Source organism: Platichthys flesus, chromosome 6 (assembly GCF_949316205.1).
Source record: "Platichthys flesus chromosome 6, fPlaFle2.1, whole genome shotgun sequence".
Lineage (NCBI taxonomy): Eukaryota > Metazoa > Chordata > Actinopteri > Pleuronectiformes > Pleuronectidae > Platichthys > Platichthys flesus.
The window spans coordinates 5,722,739-5,746,283 of record NC_084950.1 but is presented as its reverse complement, the minus strand read 5'-3'; the positions used below and the strand labels follow the sequence as shown (position 1 = coordinate 5,746,283).

The window sequence follows — 23,545 nt, the reverse complement described above, 5'->3', positions numbered from 1 at the left end:
AATGTTGTTATTTACAAATCAATTCCTACTTCTGCCGCAACTCAAATTTCCTGTTGTTGTCTGACTCTGACAATCTGCTGCTGCGTCCTTCATACGTCCGAATGATAAACAAACCGGAAAATGTCCAGAAAATTGGGTCTGAACAAATTTCATGTCTGAAAGCAGCTTGAATAAACAGAGCTGTATTTAAACAATTAGAGAGTTCACATAGAGAAATAAATTGGTTCATATTGTGACGAGGAAACGGGTTGTGGTGCGTGGTTGTGAACTCGAGGAGCTGAGGATGAATCGACGGTGGCAGGATCGAGACGAGCAGTTTTCAGGGGCTGCTCTTGTTAGCGGCGACATGATCCCCCCCCCCCCCCCCCCCCCCCCCCGTTCCTGTGGGAGTCGGCGTGCAGGCCGGCGGTCAGGGGAGGAATGTGCTCCCAGCTGGAAGTGGTCCTCCTCGCTGCCAGCTCTGCTGAGAAATGAGCCCGAGCAGCCGCGGAATCTCAACCTTCCTCTCCAACTGGCCTCCGAGCCGGCGGAGACGTGGGACGATGGAGAACTTCTGCGGGTTAATGAGTTGCCGTGGACTGAGGAGACTCACCGTGACTAGTATGGTCATGGTGAGTTTACACGGGAATAAATAACAAACGTGTTAATCAGCTTGGGGCGTATCCCCCCCCCCCCCCCCCTTTTTTTTTTGTTGTTGTTTCAAACGCTAGGTGCTCACCGATGTGCGTGACATGCAGGAGACAGTCTGAGAGGGTGGGCTTCTGCCTGGCACTGGAGTCTTGTCCGTGCTGCTGCTGCCAGAGAACAAAAAAAAAAAGTCTGCTGTGGTTTTGAGGCAATATGTAATGTATCTGGCCTCACTGGCTCCTCCGCAACGTGCAGTGGAAAAATGAGGCACTTGTCTCCAAGACAGCTCGGAGATGTAAATGAACCATAATGCCTCTTATGCGAGCGTCTCGCGGTGGAATGAAGATCTCACTCGACAAATGGGCCAGAGGAAATAGACTGGCGTGCGTGAGTCATGAAGTGGAGAGCCGGGGGCTCTACGGCCTCTTAGAGCCTCTGGCCGCCTCGCCACAGAAACCCAATCATGTGTGCGCTGACCTCTCAGGCGTTTCTATTGGATCCCAGCTGTTCTGCTCCGTGCCCCTCCTGACGTTCCTTGGCCAGGTATTTATTTCCCTTGGATCCATCATGAGGTTCCGTTCACCCCTCCGCAACTCATTTTTGTGATTAAGCTGCACCCCCCCCCCCCTCCACACCAGCTTTCTGGTACTGGAGCGGTTGTTCGGTGGACGTCTGCCAAAATGAAGTCTTATTATCCTGAAGGAAGCAGCTCATTACTCTTGAGTCGACCGTTTTGGGGTTTTCTCACTTATATGCTTGTTTAAAACTATCTATTCCAAAGCGTCATTTACGACTCGCCCTGTGCTACTCTAAGACTTCGCCGTCTTCTCCCCAAACCGACTCTCCGAACTAACTGAGTGTGTTAATCGTGGCTGCCGTCGAGGACACATTACAACCTGGTGCACTTGGCTTCTTATCACTTGTCGTGTCCCATTCATCACGCGTTTAATCACAACACTTCTGCCGTTGCCAGCCACCTCCTCTCCGCGGGGTCTCACTCTGTTGTCTCCCAGTGGAACCAGCAGAGGTTTGCGACTCCTCACACCGAGGCAGGAAAGACAGAAAATGCGTTTTAACGTCACCGAGCTCCTGCAGGGAGAGTCAGGCCTTTCCTGTCCCCGCTTTGACCCCTGCTGGACTTCCCCTCAGCCTCCGACACTAAAGCAGCTTGAGGCTGATGTAGCGGCATTAGGTCGGGTCGCACGGGTTCATCCCTTACAGAGGGGAAGTCCAACTGACCGCTTACGTAGCCAAGTAGACACTAAAAATACGTGTAATCTGTTTAGGAATAGTCCTTAAACAATCTAATCTGGTTGTTTAGCTCCGCTGCCGCTTCGTCCTCTTAGGAAAACCTCAGAGCTCTGGAAGTCTGCATTTTGCCAACATGGCGTTCCGCTACTGCGTTGCCTGTGTTTGTTTGTGGTTCAGGGTGTGGTGCTCTCGCTTAATCCCCGGAGTCCACAGCTGTAAGGGCTCTAGCTGCGGTGGCAAAGCTGCCCGGAGCTCAGCGCTGGCACTCGGCTTCTCTGTTTGTGAACGCAGCCTGACCACACTCTCATGGGGGGAGGGGGGGGGCAGGGCAATGAAAAGTTTCATTTCTCATCAACCTATATTTTCTGCTTAGTCCATACTGGTAAAGAATAACTGTGCACTCTCCTCAGAGACTCCGCAGTGCAATGTACAATAAACTCTTTTATTGAATGTGGCGCGGCGGTGAAGCAGTGACATTCACTGAGTCGACTGAAATGTCATAAGTACTCCATCAAATATCAATTCTTTATCCATCCATCATCAATAAATCATGCTTTTCATTTTTGTGTTCTCTCTACAGCCGTGCAATCAAGACCAATCAGGACCTGCTCCCAGAGACGCCCTGGATAAATATCTTCTACGATGACTTCTGGGGAACCTTGCTCACGCACAGCGGCAGCCACAAGTCTTACCGGCCCCTCTGCACCCTCTCCTTCCGCCTCAACCATGCTGTGGGCGGGCTGGAGCCCTGGGGCTACCACCTGGTTAACGTGGCCCTCCACGGAGCTGTGACCGGCCTGTTCACCGCGCTGGCTCGCCTGCTGCTCGGAGGAGGCCTGTGGAGCCTCCTGGCCGGCCTCCTCTTCGCCTCCCACCCCATCCACACAGAGGCGGTGGCGGGCGTTGTGGGCCGGGCCGACGAAGGCGCCGCTCTGTTCTTCTTGCTGTCGCTGCTCTGCTACATGCGTCACTGTGCGCTGCGGGGCCACGCCAGGCCCTGGCGGCTGGTGGCGTGGCTCCTCTGCAGCCTGGCCTGCGCCGCCTGCAGCATGCTGTGGAAGGAGCTGGGAGTCACCGTCCTGGCTGTGTCAGCGCTGTATGACGTCTGCGTTTTCCACAAGCTCAAGCTGCGACAGGTCATCATGCTCCTCTACAAGGTAAACAAGCTTGTTCTCGGCCCTGTGGTGCAGCTTTTTCACTTTTATCTGATTTCCTGCATCTGCTCTGCTGTCAGGATTCTGGCAAACTTGTGATATATCTGGCACTCGGCGGAGTGCATACCTCCGCCGAGGCCCAACGGTCTTCAATTCAATCAAGCTGCACCAAATTGAACATAGATATCAGAACTTTAAGTATTTGTTTCATCAAGATCTCTCCATTATTTCCTCAGAAATAAAAAAAAAAATTCCAAAATTGTCTATCTTGCGATGTTAAAACATATTCCTGGATCAACCCATTCAATCAAATCCGCTCCAGATGACTGGTTCTTCCTTGGCCCGTTACCCAGTAGTTTTAGAGTAATCCTGCCAACAGAGTAACAAACAAACAGCAATGATCACATAATCTCCTTGGCTGAGGTGAATATATATGTTTATATGTTTGAAAAGGAAATCAAACATATATTCAACTCTGAGTCTGTGCATGAGGAACATTCAGTTATGATGTAATGACAGCGATTCCACTTCCAAGTTAATCTATTGATTTATATTCTGAAACAAATATCTGATTACATTAACCCATTCCTGTCATTACGGCTTTAAAAGTGAGAAATACTTTTATCTTTACAAACTTCACCCTTTCAGCCTCAGGACTAAACTGACTTAATCTGTAACAGGGTTAAAGTCTCAGGTCACGACTGCATTCAATTCTAAATCTGTCCCATCGTGTGGCTCCATCTTTAAAAGTGACTTTCCTCTCGCTAACAAGCATCCAAATTAAGAACCAATTTAGTCAATTAAATCAAACCCAGGAAGAGAATATAGCTAATCGCCCATTGACCCCTAGATGTTCATTGCTTCTTGATGGATGGTGTCTTTAGTTTAATGGAGGCTGTGCACAACACAACTGTTGAGATATATAGATGATTTGCATCTGCCGTCCGTGAGCTGGAAAATGTGTGTGGTTGTGTGTGTGGATGTGTGTGTGTGTGTGTGTGTGTGTGTGTGTGTGTGTTTTTGTGTGCCCACGTTTGCTTGTACATTCACATTTCACAGGCAAATTGAAAGAGAAGACAATTAAAACATTTGTCAAAGGAAATCATTGAAATAATATAAAAGTGAAAGCTTTTAAAGCATCCAGCCATAAGTGACCCTTTCGCCCAGCAGCTCCTGTCAGAGGTATTTACTGTTTGCTCTCTGGATGATGTCACATCCATGACTCTCCGCCCATCACGACAAATTCAGCAGTGCACACGAACATGACGTGAAGTGCACCAGGGCAGCCAATGAGAGGGTCAGGAGGTGAGGAGCGACAGGTGTCAGCAGGAGGAGAGGTGGAAACTAAGAAAAACAAAAACAAGGAGAGGAAATAGTTGAGTTGAAATGAGAATCCCCCCCCCCCCTTCCCTCTCTTTGTGTGGTAATGAAGACCGAGAGCCTCTGCTGCTGCTGTCTTCTCCACACTGTCCTCTCATGATTTAAGTCTTATCTGACTCCCCGTGTCCTCTGGAGGACGACTCATCCATTGCTGTGGGCAGACAGGCCCTTTAATGGCTTGTCATCCATGGCTAGACCCGAGAGGAAGCAGGGCCGAGAGGGCTGGAGGAGAGAGGAGGCCTCGGACCCGACAGATTCTCAACTTTTTTGATTGAACATCCACAAAGCCTGCTGATCTCGTTGTCTTTTGAAAAACACATTTGACCGTCTGACAGATCCAGTCCCGATGGGGAGCAGGCAGCGTCTTTTCTTTCATGGTTTGTCAACGCGGTTAACGAGCTCGGCAAGTGTCTCCGGGGCAGATGGGTTCACAGCACAATCCATTGTAGCCATGAAAATATATAAGTGATGATCATTAAAAGAAATATATTAAAACTCTAGTTGTGTGGCACCTTTCATACTAACACACAGCTCAGGTGCACTCACACTGAGGGAGGATTCTTTACCAGCTGATCAGCACATTTTTGTTAATACAACTTGTTAACGTTAATTCAAAGAAGTTTTCTTTTGTATTACATAATACTGCATGAAAGATTAAACATATGTCAACAGTATAAGCTTGAAAACAATTCAAAATCCATCTGATCTGATTCAGAATTAAAGTTAAACCTAATGTCAAGAAAGATGGTTTTATTTTAACAAAATTGAAAACCTCAAAGACTTTTCTTATGTGTCCTTATTTTTCCAGGCTACAACTGAACATCTGTGTTTCCTTGTGCTCATAAATCACAATGACAAAGTCTCATGTTCTACTAACGTGATAAATAGGGAACGAAAGGAGGAATCTCGTTATATTTTGCAGCGGGGGGGGAGTGAGGCCATAGCTCCCTCACACTTTGGCATCGAGGAGACAAAGAAGGAACTGCGGGGGTTGTCTCGCACTTTTGTGAAAAGCAAGAAACTTTTCTGTCAGTTTGCTGAGAGACAACTGTAAAGCAACATATCCTCCCTGGAAGTGATGCTGCAGCACATTCTGCAATCCTGACGCAACTCTCAGCTCACAGTCACCTCAGTCACGTCACCTTGGAGAAGCATCTTTCCTCCGGGACTCGTAACATGCATTGTGATCCAGCCTCTCGTCCTCACAGGCAAACGGGTCTGATAACTACTGCAGCCTGTGCATTTGACTCTGCCTCTCTGCAGCGAGGCCGTTACTTTGATTGATAATGAGCAGAGGGAGTCGTTCCTCAAGGGCGAGTCGAGCCATCAACCGCCCGTAAGGTCATTCATTTCTGTACACAGCTGAAAGGGATCACAGGGAGAGTAAACACAGGGCTGGAGATCTATCAGGTGCTGAAAACTTGGACGCAAACTCCCAAAACAGATCCTAAGGACCGGAAAGCTGCGTTGCATCATTTATACTCCGTGATAAGAGGGAAACTCGGCATGAAACAGAAACTGTCACCGTGTCTCGGCCTTTTCCTCGTTGGAGAACATGCATCAGTCGGACTAAAGAGCTTGTTGCGTGACAGACGGGCCACAATGGGCCGGCGCTCCGTTTTATTACCGGGCTCTCCGCTGGTCTCGAGTCAGTTGACATTTAACGTAGGAAATAGTGAAACCAGGCCTCTTATCTGATTGTGGTGTGCAGTCAATTACATTAGAGTTTTATATCGGCTGCAAATCTCCCTCTGTGTCGTTACGGCTTCTGTGTGCGGTTTGAAGGTTACAAGGGATTCACGGTAATTCACGACACGGCTCCTTCATTAACCTGCAGACTCTATGCATACAAATCAGAGGGTAATGCATGCATATCATTCTGATTTATTTATTATATGTTGCATGAGTTTTATTTTACATAAGTGATCTTTGAAATGTGGAATCGTGCACAAAAGACTAATTTCCTCAAGGATTGCAGTGAAATAAATGAAAGAAAGTAGAAAATACACATTTCATATTAAAGCACGGGATGTTTAAGTGAGGTCAGGACGAACTGTCATATTGAATAAAGTGTAATTTACTGTGCATGTGTGTCCTCCTGCAGGCTTTTGTCTGTGCAGTGTCCGTGTATCAGCGATCCACTTCTTCCATTCATAAACTCTAATTGTCCCTGGGCAATACAAAATCTTTTAAAGGGGATTAAACATTAAACATTCCCCACAGGACCGTTTCTCTTTGTGTTGATGTTAACGTTACACAAACTCCTCTGGGTAAGAGTAAGAGAGAAGACAGAGGGAACCGGAGGGAGACAATGGTGCCCAGTCAGTAATGGAATAAGCATATGTCGGGTTCACGGTGACGCTGCAGTTCAAGCTCTTGGCTTCGTTTGTCATCCGAACTCTGCTGAAAGCTTTTATTAAGAGATCTGGTTCAACCTCTGGATGATTGGGTTGTGTTCTGCTGCACTGTGTCAGGCTCTTTGGGTAAATCAGGGTCAACCATCAGGATAAAGGACACTTTTATGAATATATACAGTATATATATATATATATACAAGTGTGAACTTGCATAAGGGAAAGAAATACTGACAGTACAAGAATAAAGTTGTAATATCTGTCCAAAGTTGTAATGATACAAGAATAAATACCTAACATTTCAAGTAAGCCTATAAAGTTGTACTATTTCAAGAATAAATAAGTAAGAGTATAAAGTTGTGATATTATGAGAATAAAGTTGTAATAATACGAATATCAAGTTATAATATTTTTAGAACACATTTATAATAAGTACGAGTATAAAGTCGTAATATTACATAGCAGAGTATGTTCGTAGTATTCTGAATATTAAATTTTTATATTATGAGAGTAAAATCATAATGCTACATGTATGAAGTCGTAATATTACATTTGGTAATAGTCTGAATATTAATTTGTAATATTATGAGAATAACGTTTATCTCATCAACGTGAGACTTCATTCTCATACTATAACGACCCTATCTCAGAATCTCTGAATACTTTTCTTCGAAATGAATCTGATAAAACACCTTTTCCGTACAGAACGTTCCTCCAGTGAGTAGCAGTTAAAGTTTTAATGACACATAACCTCCTCTATAACAAACCTGTTTAGCATTGAACCCACAAACACGTATAGTGTTGATAGCCGGGGCCAATCACAGACCACTGCTCACATAATTAGTTCTTTCCAAAATGTGTCCTGTGTTTAAAAAGTGTAAAAGGAAACAGTCATTAAATTGTTTACTCAAGCTGACCTTTACTATGGTGAAATTCAGCAGTTCCCTGATTAAAGCCTTTATAACCATGGGTTCTTATGCACCCAGCTACTCACAGGCAATGACTTTATAGCATTCACATGTAGCACAGTTGGCAGCAGCGAGTGCGTGTGGTGTAACCACAGTTTATGTGGAAAAATATGCTTTTTACAGGGGACGGTTCCTGCACAGCCTCGGTTAACGGGCTCATTTTCAACGAGAGACACTGAAACGTAATTTGAGCTCTTAATTTAGCAGAGGAAGGATTTCTCCTTAATGTAATCTCCGAGTGTTTAGTCCGCAGGATGATGCAATAAAGTGTCTGACCTGAGGTGTTCTGTCTTCGTTAGTTGAGCGGTAAAATAAATGTTTAGACAGTTGTTGAGAGTGAAATTTCAATTTGAGTGGAAGCTGTAAATATGGGAAAACCAGAACTGCCTTATAATTCAATCTAAACATTTTCACTACATTTTTTTCTCATTTTCATTTGATGAGCAGCTTTGTAAAGTCACAAGAATCCATTGTTTTATTGTCCGACTGTGGACCTTTGCACCTAGTGTAATGTCCCACTGCTCTCCTACATCTTAACCTGAAAGAGGACGTGTCAGTTGTTTTTCTGTGGTGAGGCGACACTGCTTGTTGACATGAAGGTGCAGTTTGAGCCAAAGTCCCAGAGGGGCTGACACCGCTGACGTGACCGTGACAAGAGCGACCCTCTGAAAACACAATACAGACGCCTGATGCTTTCAAAGTGTGAACAGGATGAGAGAGATATCCTCTCACTGATGTCATGTTAGCGCTGTGCATCCATTGGTGTCCCCTGAACACACCGAGGCTCAGGTTTATCTTCAGGGGAACTTGAGACGTCCCTCTGCTCATTTTGTCTTTTGTCCAAGTCCAACATGCGACAACGCAACCGCTGGAAAATGATTTTCCAAATGTGGGACGAGACCCAGCTGGGCCCCTCCGTGAATGTCGAGGTTACACACTTTATCTTTTCACACCTCCGGTTTTCAGTTCACACTTTGGCTATTAGTGCAAGGTCAGTGCTTGAGATGTGTGTGTGTATAAGTGTGGTTATGTATTTTCGCTGTGTGTGTGTGTGTGTGTGTGAGATATGTCTGGAGGTGACAGAGTGTTGGACTGTGAGCTCAGGTGTTGAGCTGCTGCTGAGGGCTGACGAGGCCTGACCTGGGGGGGGGTGGGTGTCGGAGATGGATCAGAGTGTGAGATGGGAGGTCCGTTCAAACATGTGTACGTGTGATGTTGCATGATTACACACTGCTTGGTGTGTGTGTGTGTGTGTGTATAAGCGCTACAGACCTGACATACAAAATATGACATTGTTGTGCATTAGACGAGGGAAAACAAACCGTGCCACAGGCGTTCTTACCTGGGGCTCCACAGATGCTCCTCAACGCTCTAATGGCTCCTGTCACTGGGTGATGGATTGGGCTCGGTGGGCTCAGCTAGCGCCCCCTGCCCTCACCCACCTGCCTCTCACATGGGGATTCAAACCACCGCTCCTCGTCTGGAGGGAGGCGGCCAGGAGGAAGTGTGCTTCATAAAAACACAGTCTTCGAAAAACAAAAGTAGATGCTACAACTTAAGGTATTAGCTCAACATTTTGGTATAAATGCACTTTACTTTTATCCACTTTCATATCTGTTCTTTTGGGAAGATAGCTTAGCTTAGCACATAACTTTTTTTAATCATACTCTGACGGGAAGGGTCTGTGTAGACTTCAAGGCCAAACTGTAATAAGATGATCGTTTGCTTCTCCAGTTGATCCCGAATTTACCAATGCACTGTTCGCTACTGTACCGTTGAGCCACTAGGATAAGTTGCACCAAGAAGAATCCAACCAATGGAAGGAGCCTTCAACATTGGCTAACATAGTCGCAGCACTCTGAGGCCATCGGTCTACAGAAGTAGTCTTCTAGGGAGGTGGCAACAGGTAGCCTGGAGTCTTGTCGTAATTTATTTTGTTGAGAGACAACCAGTAGAGATTCTTGAGTTTTCTGCACCCGGCCAAGAAAGCACGCAACCCACCATGAAACCACAACATGTACTCTCCTGCAGGAGATGATATGACCTAATGAGCCTTGATCGTGGCGGCAGATGTTGCTTCCTTTGAGTCCTGTTAACTGTTTCCTGTTAGCTTCTAAGCTAACGCTAACCTCTTGCTGGAGGCTTATTAACTGAAGAGACGTCAGAGTGGAAAGCAAATGAGCATCTTCCAAAATGTCAAACCGTGTCTTAAGCCTTAAAGGTTCTGTCTCCGTATCAGTTTGGATCCGAAGCACATAAAGGTAATAAAGATATTCCTCGTACAGATGATTCAACAAGTCCCTCGATCCCTGAATGTCAAAGCTTTTTGGGGTAGAATGAGGCGAGAGCAGCCCCAGTGATGAAAAGTGACTTGAGCTGGGTTTGCATCGGTCGACCGTTCATCAGGCGTAAGTGAAGCTGACAGGCTCAGTGCCAGCGACAAGCCAGCACCACGACCCCGCCTGTGCCGACTGCGAGGAGTTGAAAACAGAGCGCAGGATGAAAATGCCTCAAACAAAACCTTGTGTTGGTTTTAAAAGCCGATGCAAAGATTTCGGATTTCCCCCTTTGCTTTGCTTCTGGATGAAAACGCCTTCTTACCCCGTTCTTTTTATAGCCAGCGTGTCTGAGAATCGATAGTGGCATGTTATGTAAGAGGTTAGTTCTGGGAAAGGAATGTCCCACAGCACCAGCGTCCTGTCGCGTGTCCTCTTAGCAAATGCACACAATGTCCTCAACGGATATATGTATAATCCTGCTGCAACCGGCTCACAGTAATTAAATGATTTTAATTAACCGAGACAATCTCCGTGTATTTTCTCTCAACCTTTTCTTAAGTCCATGATGTCATCCTCTTTCATTCGGCACATTTATACATTTTAAAGCTTTTTTCAAACTATGATATAAGTGCAAATACAATGTGGTCCTTTGTTCCTGTTGCCGACCACATAGCTCTTATTTATGGTTCCTTTTTATGGCCTCAGCAAATGGACTGCCATGTAAAATCAGTCAGCCAGAACTGCATTACTTGAGTCTTCCAGCTACAATACCAGTGTAAAACAGGACTTGTGTAATCCTTTGTCGGGTATGGACATTTTGTGTAATTTCTATTTATCACAATTTGTTTTAAATATGAAACTGAAGGGGGAATTTCAACAAAAAAAACTAAATAGATGTGATTTTTAACATCTTCCAAAATCACAGTTGTTGACCAACCCAAATCATGTAGAAGTTTTGTTATGTTAAATGAAGAAAACAAGTTGTTCAGAGCCGGATGACAGTTTTTTTTTTTTTAACTGGCTGTTTGTATACCCACCAGAGTAATTAAGGCTTTTAGGAATCCTCATCAAAACAAGCGGCCACAGATCCAGTAAACTGTATAAACTGCAGCCAGAACTGTTGAGAGACGGATAAGAGAAATGTAATCATTCAGATGCAGGATGAACAAAATGCCGCTTTACACAAACAAAAGGGAAACGAATGACGGGGGCCGATCTGCTGATCTCCCTTCTGCTGCATCATCTCATTGTGTTCAAATAGCATGAGGCTTGCATATGTTTGGCACGTCTTCAGGAGGAAGTGTGTGTGTAGTGATTTTGTCAGATGCTAGGTCAGCCAGTGTTTCAGAAACTTTGTTATGCTTAAAATAGTTTGATTCTGGAGACGTGCATTGTTATATTTTGACATAGAAATGATGAGATGCTCCAACATCCACGCCACCCGTTTTACAATTAACTTAACACCTAGATTTGAAATTCTATTGTTTTTGGATCAGGTTTGGAAAGAAAAACATGGCAAGTCGGTGAAGATCCTGATTATTCAAAAATGATAAAACAGAAGTTTATACAGCTTCGATATTTTCCTGACAGTGAATATTCTTCATACGGCTCCTTCAGCAACTTCACTGAGAGGTTGTTTTCTGATGAAGATGTGTCTCTGATCTGAGGAGAACACAGAATCGATGGGAGGAATAATTTAGAGATAAATCTGTGAAGTGACTTCCGAACAACTTGGAACACATTTTTCCTTTAGTCTGTCTTTGTTCACGTCTCTTCTCATTTACATGATATTTCAGTGATTGTTGAGCAATGTAGTGAATTTTCAATATTCCCTGTGATGAAGCACCAGTGGAACCATCTTCAGCTACTTCCCCTTCACTGCTGCTCCTCTCGTACCCTCTAACTGTTTTCCATTCTTCTTCTTTAATGCTGAGTTGCATTTTTTTTCTGTCCTTAAACAGTCAGTGGACCATGTGGACTAAATGGACTCTGGCCCGCGCCCAATTCTAATTTCTCCTCTGCGACACACTGGAGTGATTATCGCAGTGGTGAAGCGAAGCCACACGGGACAATCCACCGGTTGTAAACATGCAAATTGTGGAAAGAATCCCTCTTCGCATTAGGATCTGCAGGAGGAAATACCAGCATAGTTTTGAGACCTAGAATAATTAAATCCCTTCGTTTTGCTAGATCAAAGCAGCAGCTCTTATACAAATTTAACTCTGCTGTGAATCTGATTGATCACCAGAAGAAATGCTGTTGTGTCTCATCGTCCTGTCGCAGAAGGACTGGGTGTTGCGGTAAAAAGGCACAATGAGCCATACAGGTGCCTGGTTTCTGTGCCAGCACATCTGGGAATTCTTCTCTCAATCCCCCAGAATTCATTGGTAATCTCGGGGCATGCTGCTGTAGAATTGAGTTATCAAGCTCTGGAGTTCGGGGACGTGTGGATGCTCGGGGGCCGACGGAAAGCAAAGCGCTGCCTGCATACTCCCACAGCATTACAGCTCCCTCACTTCTCTGCTCCATCGTTTGGGGTTTTACTGTATTTTCATTCTGTCATTTGTATTTAGCGTTCTTCCTCTTTCTCCCCCATTCCCGAAGATTTTTTCAGTCTGATCCATGGAACTGTGTAATCTCTTTTATATCTCATTTAAGAACCACAATATTTATCTCATTATAAGGTCATGGTTGAGATTAGCTCTTAAATTGCATCTAGCGGTTAACTAAAACAACTAAAATTCCCATTCCAGCCGAGACTGCTCTGTCCCCTTCTTGCATCAGCGAGGTGTTCGCCACCTTTCTTCTGCTTCTCCTCATCCCGTCGTGACAGCAGAGCTCGTAAAGCCCAGTGTCGGAGGAGCAGTGGGACCAGAGAGGCTGAGTGCACTGGTTTCATTTTACAATGAGAGCGAACGAGCTGAGACGTTGGTATTTGAAGCAGATCGTGGAGGACTCTGCAGCGCACATGACTCACGCAGATCTTTGAGCAGATGTGTAACTCGTTGTTCAGAGGAGAGAATCTACAGCTACGGTGTTGCCTAGCATTGAGGCGTTGTGTATGTGCTGGTTGGCTGCAGCCGCGCTGGACTTCTGAAACCTCCTGAAACTGGAACTGTGACGAAAAACAGCCACAATGAACCAGACCAGTCCACTGCCACGACTACAGTTACAGCCTGTGTTTGATTGTTGTTATTACAGTTTACAAATGTAACAACAACTTTTTCATTTGACAACTTCCCTAGTTTCCCCGCATAGTTATTCTTCTGTTAATTCTTTAGGAAGTGGCAGGTGGATTTCTGTCTCTGAATAATATATGGACATTCCAGATATTAAAGTGATACAACCTACATCTCTCTGTATAATGCAACACAGCACAACAGCCACACATAACATCCCATCACCATACAGTTGAGCCTTTACTCTCTTCTAATAAATACTCAGCATAGTGAAGTTTTTTTGGCAATGCTGTTGTATGAGACAGTGTTCATTTTACGTAGATGGATGTAATACACAGCCGACTGAGTGTGTATTTGTAATGATCAGTTGTAAACAAAGGCTGCAAAGTGCCTGACTGGAATTAATTGGCTCCTCTTGGTACTCTCACTTAGGAAAATACCGTTTAAGCCTTGTAGCCTGAAGATGTTCTTTAATTAACTTCAACATACTATTCATATATTCCATGATAAATAATTATTAATATAAAATCGGTATCACATATTTACCGTCACTGTCCCCTTTTTTATAAATGTAACACTGATTAACTGGCTTACCCTGTGCTTACATATGCTTGAGTAGAATGTGAACGTTTCTTTAAAGTAACAGTACTTTTAAAGTGCTACCAGTACTTCTTCCATTACTGCATAGTATTGCAACTTCATAATATTCACTCTCTTAGCTCTGTTTTTGGTCTCTACCAAGTCCAGAGGGAAATATCTGCCTCTTATTGCTTCACTATGTTGACCACAGACTGTCGCTCTGCTCGATGTAGCTGAGCAGTGGATTTGAAACAAATGTCCGACAGCCGAAAATGGAGCTTTGAGCACAGTGAGAGTGACAGTTTGAAAAGTTTGAAACCAAGTCAAGTTTGATGTTTTTGACCAGACAACTGATCAATGAGCAAAAATCCCCTCTAAACCGACAGGAGCTTAAGATTCGGATGATGTGAATTTGGACGAGATTTTTTCATATTGCATCATTGGAATAATTTGTATTACCTTTGAGTACTTTAAGCACAACGTTGGAATCAAGTCTCTCTCAAACACACAGTCACAGTTGTTCACTTTCCTGTGAAGAAACACAGCTCTTATTTTGTCGTTCACTTTCCAAACACACACTCACTCACCCGTTGTCAGGTCCACTGGCAAACAAGTGGAACCTAATCATTTCCTCAGTCATTTTGGACTCGGTTTAGAACCTGGACTGCTTCATGGTCGACGCTCATTCGCCTGTTCGTCATCTTCCCCTGAACCACAACCGCTCTTTACGCTCCATGTTTGCCGAGTTTCTCCCGTTCTTGTTACCAACCAGTGTAAACAGCAACAAACTGCATCCTGTCGCTGACATGTGGCGGTCGACCGTTACATTCTGAAGAGCTATTTCGTAAAAAGTGGTTCACGGGATGAAAAAAATACAATCCACGCTATTTTCTACATCCAGTAACCGACATCTGCTCAACTGTGGACCCCAGCTCCGGCTTTGTGTGTCTCATTCATGCATGGTCTGTGGGAGCGACTCTAAACCCCCCCGCAATAAAACGACTATGATCTCCCAAATGCGTCGTAATGACTGGGAATCCATGCACAGGCAGGACTAATCTGCTCTGGGATACAACTGGCAACGCGCTTCCAGAACAGTAACAATTGTTAGATTTCTTTTCTGTCTCTATGTTCTTCTCCCATTTGTCTTTTAAGTCCTTGAGAGACTGTGAGCAGCATTGAGCGTCTAAGCTCTTACCTCCAACCCAATGATCATCTCCCCCCCCCGGCCTCCCAGGACCTTGAATCAGCATCATGTCACAGCAGATTTGCAGTAGCGGCCGTAGAAACCAGTTGGCCCATCGCGGTAGAAAATAAATATGGGGGAAGCGAAAGACCAGAAATCAGGAACAGTGAGTTTGTTTTTCAATCCGTGGCTGTGGTTTCACTCAATAAATATCTCCCCTGAAATGTTAAGGGTTTGAGTTGACTTTCTTTTTTTTTTCCATTGTGATTATGTTCTTTTTGTTTGGCCTGTCTGACCCTTGACTGCCGTCGAGTGCTGCTGAAGATGAATTTAGAGTCGTTTCATCTTCGGGGGGGCTTTCCAGAGAGTGAGTGGTGACGTGAGACCTTCGTGTGGCTGCGTGACCCGTGCAACAAAAGCAGAAAACAGAAAAGCCACAAAAAAAAAAAAGATGGCTGACTTGGATCTTGGTTGTACCAGTCAGCGGCTCGTGCACGAGGACAAATTGTCGTACGGAGAAGTTTTGTTGCTTTTCCACATTTTGTCAACTCGGGTTTCAGTGACCACTGAGAACTTGGAGAAGTGGAGGATTTTCCATTGATTAACTGTTTATGTTCCTTTCCTCGGGCCCCCCCTCGACTCTAGCCCCCCTCTATCATCAACATATAACACCCCCCCATCCCGTAAGTGCACATTTCACCCCCCCTCCAGAGGCACCTTCTGGCTGGGGGCAGAAAGCGATGTCTTTCCTGTGCCATTATCTATCTATTGATGTCTGATTGCCACTGATGGGAAAATAAATCCACCCCTGATTTTGGCACTTGGGCCGGGGAGAGACCCCCTCGCGGCCCCTCACCCAGGGTCATCTGGCTCTTGAAGGGAAAGAGGACATTTATTTTAGCATGATTGGGACATCGAGAGTAAGTGTGTTTAAAGAGGCCGAGTTGAAGTGAGGCAGAGCGAGGCGAGCTGGAATGTGGAGTGAAGGTTTAGAGAGAAATGGATCCCGTGTTGGTTCAGTGATTACGGTTAATAAAAGCACGGCCGAGAGCGTGAGCCGACGTGTTTGAAGATGTCTTGGTCAGAAGTTTGCTTGCTGAGATTTATTTGCTTTCACCACATGGGTTTTAATCCAACTGCTTTTTTTTCACATCAGGTCTTTGGGGATGGCAGCAAGAATCAAACTGGAAACATTTTCAGGATGAATGTTGAGCTCCACATATTGTTGTGTGGGGGTTGTTTCCCTTTGTTTTTTACCTCCTCCGTGCTCTCACACCCCCGCATGGATGGAGACTCATCTTTAATCTGCTCATCACTGTACCTTCTCCCGCCCCTTTGCTCTTTCTCAGACAGATCCCCTCTCTCCCTCATCTTCACAGCTCTGTCTATCCACCAGTCAGACCAGCCGACTCAGTGGGTTTTCTGATGGGTTCACACGGGTTAAAAGCTTTGATCATGAGCAGTGTGCGGCAGGTCCAACGCGGGGGTTTGACTCCGTGACCCTCTCGCACCACGGGTCCTGCAGTCCAGCTGAACTGAAGCTACACACACTCATTTATTTGGGGTTATCTGTGCTAAAGTGATGACAGACTCAGGAATGAGAATTTATCACATGTGCCATGAGATGATTCATGGTCCGATCTGTCTTGTGTCAAACATTGTGTTTATACACTGAGTGTATATCAGTCACCACAGTCTTGTTTAATGTAAAAGGATGCTTCAACATTTTGTGGATTGATCACTTGTTTTTGAGCATTAAATCATGGATACTAGTTGTGTCTGTACAGAATTTAGTTTAGAGCTTAAAGAATGAAAACAATGGTGTGAGATCGAGTGTTTCTTAAGCCCATTAATTCACACCTTATATCTAAACTTTGTGGATTTTGAGGGAAGTAATGTTTGGATGTTTCCGGTCTCTGTGCTAAACTTAGCTTACTGGCTGCTGCGTAGTCTGTACATAAAGATGGACGACATGACACATCCCCAAAAGTGAAGCCAAACCATCTTTGTCGCCCTCTGGTGGATGGATGCACTATAGGTCATAAACCCTGCCTTCTCCATGTGAGTGGATGGGACATGGGTCAAACTAAACAGTCAAAGTACACGTTTGATACAATTTCCCAAAGAGGTTTTCTGTCATTTTAGGTAGTATTTTAGTTTTGGTAGTTATTCAATTAAATACAAAAAAAAAATTGTGTAAAGTCGTGATTGACAGAGGACAATAAATTACGATCGGATACCGTGGCTCCATTCCACAATCACTACTGGTCACACGTAAGCTCCCATTGATAACAATAACTCAAATTTATAGCAGCACCCTTATCCAGGGTACAACAGGAGGAAGCAAAGATGTTTGGTCCGTCTTTATTTACACTCCATCGGCAGCTGGCTTCAGCTTCACACAGCAAATAAGCACATTTCCCAGTCAGTAAATTCACGGTGAAAAAAAGGCTCGGCTTAATCACATTTGGAAAACACGAGCCAGCTGTTGGTAATCCATTACTCGTTGTTAGGAAGTGAATAGTTGGGCTCTTATCTTGTCCTGCCTGCTAACAATCAGGTTTTACACCCAAAGGTTCTTTACCGTCTCCGAGGAGGGGATCACAGCAGCTGCTGCTGATAAGGCGGCGGGGAGATAGATGGTGAATTTGTGGTTCATCAGCCACAAGCTTGATTAGTTGATCCAGCAGTCAAGGGGGAAAGCACACAAGCTGATTGTACATCCATCCATCAAACCTTCACAAAGATTTATGCAGACTTTTTAAAGGGGATCTGCTGTCCTCACCAGATCGGAGCTGTGTGTGTGTGTGTGTGTGTGTGTGTGTGTGTGTGTCTGTGCCTCAGGGCTTTGAAGGTGGTTGTGCTCTCTGATTGGAACCCCATGCTCATTTTCACTTCTATTACAAGTCCATCAATGTGTAGCAGAGTCTGATGAAAGGCCCGGCGCAGACAATTGATCTCGCTAATGACGAAGAGGAGGCGATGGTCGGGCGTGCCACTTCTCCTCTTCGTTAGATTCTCTCCGAGGCGCTTTCTGTATACCCGTCACGTCGTTGCCGTTTGATGAACAACTTAGATGTGTCATGTGATGGATTTTCCTTAAACTGCATTTATAAAAGTTAAGGTGTGCATCTGGCAATTATTCAAAAAAGCCTGTCTGTACCCAGAGGATGGAGCAATACTCTCCAAACTAATTAATCACATTTCTCTCTGGGCTCTTTCCACTTAATTTTGCCTCAACACTTCTCAAGCGGCTGTTAGAATTTCTTTTTTCTTAGATTGAGATTTCTCCTCGGTCAATTCAACCTAATCAGAGTGCTGAAGAAAAAACGGGGGGGGGGGGGGGGTAGCACAGGCACAAATGGGGATTCCTTAATTGGCCTGATTTGCATTTCATCTCTAAGGATATTTTATTCACACGCCTGCCCTATAAAGGCTAAATTGTTTCAGTTCTGAACTGATTGCGCTTGAAACACAAAAGGGAGGGGAAAGAAAACACTGCCCTCATGCCTCCTACCGGGTTGTGCAAAACCACTTATTTCAAACTAAACTGGATTATAGACAAAAGACCCGAAGCTGGAATGCCTCGGCTTCTCCCTGCATAATAGAGCCGTCGCACCCGGGGAGCCGTTGCCGGGGCTGGTAATTGAACTTATGCCTTTGAATGGCAGACATTTTGACCGCAGGCATATTAAGGAGGATGCACATGTTTGTTTATCCAAGGCATAATGGACGTGAGGTTTATGTTGTCCCCCGGTAATAAGTCCTCCAGAACATCTCTGGAGCTCTTCCTGTTTACTCTCTGCCTATGTATTTAATTTTCTTGCCTTTACAATTAGTTTTCCGTAGAAAGTGGCCCAGAAGTAGCAGAGCGGTCAATAATCAATGGATTTGTTTTTATGCTGCATGAAACCGAGTGATATCTCAATGTGCAGCCGGGGGGGGGGGGGGCTGAGTCCGTGAAGAATCAGGTTGACATATCTGTTTGTCACAGTGCCAGTGATGGAGGAGTACGTGCCAGGTTGTCATCAGCAGAGGTGGATATTCACTTGTGCCGTGTCATAGTCCTGCAGCCAGAATAAAGCTCTGCGGAATCAAAAAAACAAAACATAAATCAGCCGTAAACAACACAACCCCCCCCCCCCCCAGGGGAGACGAGGCTGTTGTGCGGTTGGGATCTTGGCACGCTGCACTGTCTGCACAACACCCACGTCTTTGTTGACCTGCTCTGTCCGTCTGTCCTGCCGAGCGCTCTAATTCACCACTATGGCCGAAAGTCTCGAAAGCCCTCGCTTGTGCCAGAGAGTCGTAGAAGAGCCTGTTCACTCTGAGCTGGATTCCCCCCCCCCCCCCCCCCCCCCCCGCAGCAGTGATTGAGATGCATTAACACCACTCAGCAAACCTCTCCGCACAAAGCACAGCCTGGATGGGGCCTCGCAGACCACTTCAGTCCACTTCGTCTCCTTTGCAGAGTTCCAGCTCACCTGCTTGGAGAGAAAAGTGGCTGCAGTGTTTTTCTACACTCTGAGGTTTTAGGGAGGGACTGAGGTGGCAAGTTAAACCTGTTGTGTGTGTGTGTGTGTGTGTGAGAGACGCGAGGAGGAGGAGGATGATGATGGTGATCCATTCATCCTGAGGGTTCACATGCCAAAATTCGGATGACAGATTTTAAAGTTAGGCTGGAAGAGAGAGTTGTACTTCTTTGGAAACGGTGGATTTTAATGGTTCTGTTATTCTTGTAGGTCTTATACTGCAAAAGCCTCATTTGTCTTTCGTTTGTATGTTTAAATCATAAATCAAAGGTAAACCTTTTTCTATAATGCACATTATTTTAAATTTTTTGAACTTTTATTGATTGCGTTTTTTGGCATTTTATTCATCTTTAAAAGATGGGACGCAAGATTTGTACAAAAATCTGACCGTTTCTGAAATCTGAATTCTGACCGTAAAAGGAGTTTTGTGATTTCGGGAAATTAATTTCTTGGCTGTGAGCTGCAGCCTCCTAATTATAGTACAGATGTCAGAGTGGCTTCGATCTCTGGGTTAGAATGTAGACACGTTCAATGTTTCCTAAAATACTGAACTGTTTCTTTAAACCGGTACAGGAGGATCGATCCCTTCAGCCTTTCATGATGTGTCTATTTCTGCTTTTACATCAGCAGGCAAATCCACAATCAGCAGAAACAGAGATGAACGATTCCCTTGAATCACGACGGCTAATTAAGTCGATCACAGACACAGTGTTCACATCAGTACGACAGGAAATTGGGCTTTTTTTAATAAGACAATCTTAAGGTTTTCTAAACACAGGCTCCATTGTTTTGTTTTCAGTTGCTGTGCTCTTTGTTGTTATGTTGGACTGTGGTCGGTTTTGAAGAAGGTTCATTAGACGACATGTTGAAAACGCTTCACGCATGAAGTCCCTGCACATCCACTTCATATTCTTCTTTCACTGTTATTCAACAGCATCTGAGAGTCATTTTCTAATGCTTTTAGATTCTGTATAAAAGGCTGTTTCTCTGTGATTTACTCTGTTCCGTGGCCAGCCCACATTTTTCCTCTGGATTTCCTTGGGGAGCTGACGGTTACAGTTTTGGCAGTTGGTGAAATTAATGAGAAACTGGGATGTGGATTGAAACCATGACCTTTTCGTTGCCCGGCGACAGAACAACTTCTTCATCGGTGGTGTATCCTCAGAAAACAGCGGATGCACCGCAGGTAGTTGTCAGGTCTCCACTGAAGGTTCTGACAGCTGACCTTAAACCAGCTGATTTCTATTTCTTTCCTTTTTTGCATGCTTGTGATATTTCCCAAAACTGCCACGAGTGCTGGATACAAACGTGATGCTTTAACCACACTGCTGCTTCTCCGAGCTCCTGAGACATATCAATATTGTTATTAGGGTGAATGAGTTATTCTATAAAATATGAATAATATAAATAATATTATACAATTTTAGGTAATTCTCTTTTTTTCTCTAATATTATGATTGTACCATAAACCACTAGATAGTCAGGATTTTAATTTGTTGTAGAATCCGACTGGATTATTGGAGGCCGATGTTGATTCAGATAATTTCTTTATAGATAGATTGAAAGATATATGGATATATAGAAGATATATATTGAACCTTTATCTAAAGATGTGGTTTTCAAACCCTAATGACAAAGACAGGTTATAGTGGCTTGAAATCAAAATCAAATTTAAACCTTGTTATAAAAATCTAGAAATAAATAAAAAACAAATGCAGCCAAATAAATAGAACTTAAATTAAGAAACACTTTTATACATTAAATATGAACATAAATGGGCATTTTTATGCATTGTTTACTCTTGAAGTAAAGGTTTTCATATTGGTAAACAAAACAGCCAATACTGATACATCCATAAAAGGCTCTTATTATAGAAACATCTCGTATTATTCTATTTTATATTGTCAGGTGCTGTGAACATAAAATCTCCTGATATTGTACTAGTGCAAGTATCATCTGCTTGTAGATCATTTTCATGTTGATGTCCTGTGTTAAGTAAGTGTTGGTCTGCAGCTCTTTGCCTAAGCAGTGATCATTAGCAGATGCACCCCCCCCCCCCCCCCCTTAGCCACGTGTCCCCAGCGGTCACTTCATCTGTAAATGACAAAGAACGAGACAAGGGAATCGATAGCCCCCCCCCCTCAGAGCAGTGGCTGGGCTGATGTTTATGATCACAGATGAGACAGGTCTGTGTCCTCTGGTGCTTGTGCAGAGGGAGAAAGATGGCATCCGGTGGTATGGAGGTAATGTCGGGCTATAGCCTGTGGTGCCTGGGGTTTAACTTTAAATAATGAAAAGGATTCTCATCTGAGAAAAGGTCCAGACTGTGATGACCCCGGGATTTAGATTCAGTCTGTGGAGATTAATGCAACAAACCATCTCACATTTTGATTTTCGATCTTTTCTGGCCTGCTGTAGTACGCCGTTTTTGATTTTTCTTTTTCATTTTGTTTTCTTTATGTATTTGTGAAGTACATAACAAGGTATTACTGCTAGATTTGAGTGGACACTGCAGAGCAAGGTTTCGAAAAATATCTCACATTTTTCAATTTGAATTGAATGATTGTTTTTTTGGACCCAAACAGTGGAACAAGCCTGTGGGAAAATATGTCCGGTCACTTTTCAGAGCTCTGCCAGCAAAGTATTAAACAACCAAACACACTATAAATATCTCAAAGGCGTATCCCCATGTTATACAGCAAAGTGTTTAATATCAAGTCTGTAATATGATGAATGGAGTTCATAAAGTTGTGTTTCTTTTGAGACTACTATAGAGAGGCCATGGAGGGGGAAAATATCTGCATGAATATAGAGTTAATTAGAGTTAAATCATATCAAACTTACTTAACTTTGTCATAACTTTCTAACTTGGTCTTAAACGCTCTTTTTGCCACGTAGCTGTTTTATTCTGGAGAGCTGAAGTGAAGTTAGATGAGACATTTCTTTGGGGTCAAATTACAATCACCTAGAAAAACTAGCTCTCCGTCGGAGGCTCTCATAAGTGCAGTATATTATCCCCAACAGTCGTTCTTTTCCCTTTTCCATTTTATTGAAGGTTTCAGTCTGTGTTGTCTTTGTCTTTCAGAGGAAGAACATCCACCTGCTGCTCAATGTGTTCTTACTGGCCGGCTGGGGAGCCATGCTGCTGGCCTGCCGCTTCTACTGGATGGGCAACAAGCCGCCCAACTTCTCCAACTCCGACAACCCGGCGGCCGACTCGCCCTCGCTCCTCGCCCGGACGCTCACCTTCTTCCACCTGCCCGCCGCCAACTTTTGGCTCCTCCTCTGCCCGGACATGCTCAGCTTTGATTGGTCGATGGACGCCCTGCCTCTCATCAGGAGCTTGGCTGATTGGAGGAACTTTCACACGGCGGTCTTCTACCTTGGACTGCTCCTGCTGGCTTGGTTTGGCCTGTGGACGCACCACACTGCCAAAAGCAAGGAGACGAACGGCAAAGCCCATCATTACACCAACGGCAAGAACGGACACAGCAATGGACACAGTTACCAATTCAACAATCATGAACACACAACCAATTCCCACACTCACAATAACAGTGCTCAAAATGGTACCAATAAGTACCATGAGATCAGGACTCCACTGCCTACCTCTGAGAACGTGGTGGTGTTCTCTCTAGGCCTGTTGGCGATTCCCTTCCTCCCTGCCACAAACCTCTTCTTCTATGTGGGCTTTGTGATAGCGGAGAGGGTCCTGTACATCCCCAGCATGGGCTTCTGCCTGCTGGTGGCCGTGGGCATGAGGTCCCTGTACGTCCGGCTGCGGCGCCGCTCCTTCAGGACGATGCTGGTGTACTGCAGCGCCGCCCTGGTGCTTCTGTTCGGCGTCAAAACTGTGATGAGGAACCGCGACTGGCAGAATGAGGAGATGCTCTACAGGTCAGGGATTTATGTCAATCCTGCTAAAGGTGAGACCCAACACTGAGAAGCATGCACACAGGTTGTTAATTATAGTTTTCTTAATACGATGCCCGTTTGTTTAACTGAAAAATAAGCATTTAGTCCATTTTAATTAATGGAAGTGTTATTAATAAGTAG

The 23,545-nt window shown here is 44.6% G+C and overlaps 1 protein-coding gene across 1 annotated transcript in view; it reads left to right on the top strand.

The window, feature by feature from the left end:
• The window catches only part of tmtc2b (transmembrane O-mannosyltransferase targeting cadherins 2b), a 94,537-nt gene that overhangs the window by 39,028 nt on the left and 31,964 nt on the right, over positions 1-23,545 (top strand). The window contains exons 2-3 of the mRNA XM_062390355.1: positions 2,459-3,035; positions 22,575-23,415. Coding sequence (XP_062246339.1) covers positions 2,459-3,035; positions 22,575-23,415 — 1,418 coding nt within the window. The remainder of the gene's footprint in view (positions 1-2,458; positions 3,036-22,574; positions 23,416-23,545) is intronic.